This window comes from Lepisma saccharinum, unplaced genomic scaffold (assembly GCF_977018435.1).
Source record: "Lepisma saccharinum unplaced genomic scaffold, izLepSacc3.1 HAP1_SCAFFOLD_764, whole genome shotgun sequence".
NCBI lineage: Eukaryota > Metazoa > Arthropoda > Insecta > Zygentoma > Lepismatidae > Lepisma > Lepisma saccharinum.
The window spans coordinates 3,995-6,351 of NW_028143427.1; the positions used below are offsets into that span (position 1 = coordinate 3,995).

General features: G+C 40.4%; 1 protein-coding gene across 1 annotated transcript; it reads left to right on the top strand.

Moving 5' to 3' along the window:
- Positions 1–822: 822 nt before the first annotated feature.
- Positions 823–1,323, top strand: LOC145983306 (protein GVQW3-like). Its single transcript, XM_083116450.1, has one exon. The coding sequence runs from the start codon at positions 823–825 to the stop codon at positions 1,321–1,323; it is 501 nt and encodes a 166-aa protein (XP_082972576.1).
- The last annotated feature ends 1,034 nt before the right edge of the window (positions 1,324–2,357 follow it).

The window sequence follows — 2,357 nt, forward strand, 5'->3', positions numbered from 1 at the left end:
GGACTGGACCTACAGTTTTAAAGTGGGATCCGAACCATTATGTGCCTCCACCGGGTATCGAACCCGGAACCCCTTGATTACAAGGCGATGACGCTCCCCAAAATTAATATCTTGAGAAAATATTTAAGTAATAATATGAAGAGAAAAAACAGAAACTCCTTTCTTTTGCTTTCTCTGTGTTTAAAACTGAAATAAAGAAACATCAATTGGCGAGTCTGACTATACGAGCCTTCCTAATCCACCGTTAATTGTTTCGGGCAAAAGAAGGTAACATTATTTAGGGAGATTTCAGAACGAAGTAACAACGCGTGTCGCTTGAGTGGCATAAGCTTATTTGAGTAACGACCAAATTACACAAATAAATATAAACGAAACGAAAGTAGAAAGTATTCGTATAGTAGCAGAAGCTATACTCTAACGAATAAGGTTAACCATACCGCCGTATAACATCGACTACAGGTAGACTAACGCATTATGCATTGCACTGTGCCATGAAGGAACATAGCGGGGGTGGAAGGATGGGATCGACATCTCGCTCCGGCCGTCTTTACCTGCTAGAGTTGCCTCCAAGTCTGCCCACTGATTGGTGAGCCGCGGAAGTACTTTATGAAGGGACATTGTATGAAAAATCCCATTGGCCCTGTAATTTACGAGGGGCGTTAAAGTCAATCCGGGACATTCTTTTTTGACAGGTTTATAAACAAATCCCAGGGTGTAGGAAGTGCATGCAGTAGGAACTGGCAACTGTGTCCTGTTACGGTGCTCGTTGCACACGCCAGTCCAGAGACCAGTATTCAAGATGGCGGACAACAGTGTGTGGTAATGAAGATTTTAGTGAAGAAGGGCATAAAACTAGCTCAAATTTACGGAAGACTGCAAGCACAGTACGGGGATCAAACACTCAGCCGCAGTAAGACATTGGAATGGTGCAAGCGCTTCAAAGACGGTCGTACGTCTGTCATCGACAGTCCCGGTCGTGGTGGTTCTCAGACCACAGCAGTCATTCCTGGAAACATTCAGCGCGTGGAACAGTGTATCATTGACAATCATCGCATATTCTGTCTTGAAATTGCTAAGGTGTGTAATCTTTCGATAGAAAGATTAAACACAATAATTCATGACATTTTCCTATTCCGAAAAGTTAGTGCACGCTGGGTACCAAAACAGCTTTCCGCTCTTGACTGGCACAGTAGAGTTGACGTCTGTACAGAACTGAAGGACCACAATGTCAGGGAAGGCCAGTATTTCTTGGATCGCATCATGAACATGGGTTCACCATTTCACTCCGGAATCGAAAAGAGCATCGAAGCAATGGAAGAGTGAGGAATTACCACCACCAAAGAAATTTCGAACAATTGCGTCAGCATGGGATTTCACGTGGAATTTTTACCTCATGGTATCACTATCAACAGTGAATATTACTATCGTTTTCTGCATGTTGTGCATAAAAATCTGAGGAAGAAACGGCCTGAAGTGATCGCGAAGGATGTTCTGTTTCTACAGGACAATGCAAGACCTCATACCGCTCGACGTCTGGGAATTATTCCACATCTCCCTTACAGTCCGGTCTTAGCGCCAAGTGATTTCCACCTCCTAGGACCACTAAAAGGAATCCTCTGAGGACAACATTTCAGCAGTAATGACGAAATGAAGCAGGTTGTCCTAGAAGGGTTCAAATGTACCGGCAAATATTTATATGCCGTAGCTTTACAGGCATTAGTTAAACGATGGAATAAGTGTATAAATGTAGCAGAGGAATACTTGGAAAAATAAATGTAGTTTCCACCGCTCCGCTTGAAATTTGTTCGTTTATTTTATAAACTCAGAAGTTTGGGATTTACCTGAACGCCCCTCGTATATACACATACCCGTTCCCTCATACATCCCGCACAATAAATGTATACAAATTACTCTAATTTTTAAAATAAGATTTTTTTCCGTTGAAAAACAAAATCAGCCGAAAAAGGGAATGTTTACTTCATATGGTCTCCCTTAGATGGCACGACTTTATTATACTAGTATTTCTTTTAGCTCTTTTCTCGCTTGTCATACCTGTAAAGTATAATTGCCTACTTAATTTGCTAAATGATTTTTTCATAAACTTTCGTATCAAGAATTATGCAATAATTTGCTTAAATTTCAAGACTTTGTAATACGCGTACATATTCCTCTCAAGTTTTCTTAATAACTAATGTCTTATGAAGTAATGCAGGAAATTGGTAGAATTACTGTACGTGAATTTGTGATATTTTTGTCGGGTACAGAATGAGTCCAGCAGGGCTTTCTTTTTGTACTTACTTAGAAAAAGTGTGCATTATAGAATTAGACGATATTAGTTAGTTTCATTTCACTTATTT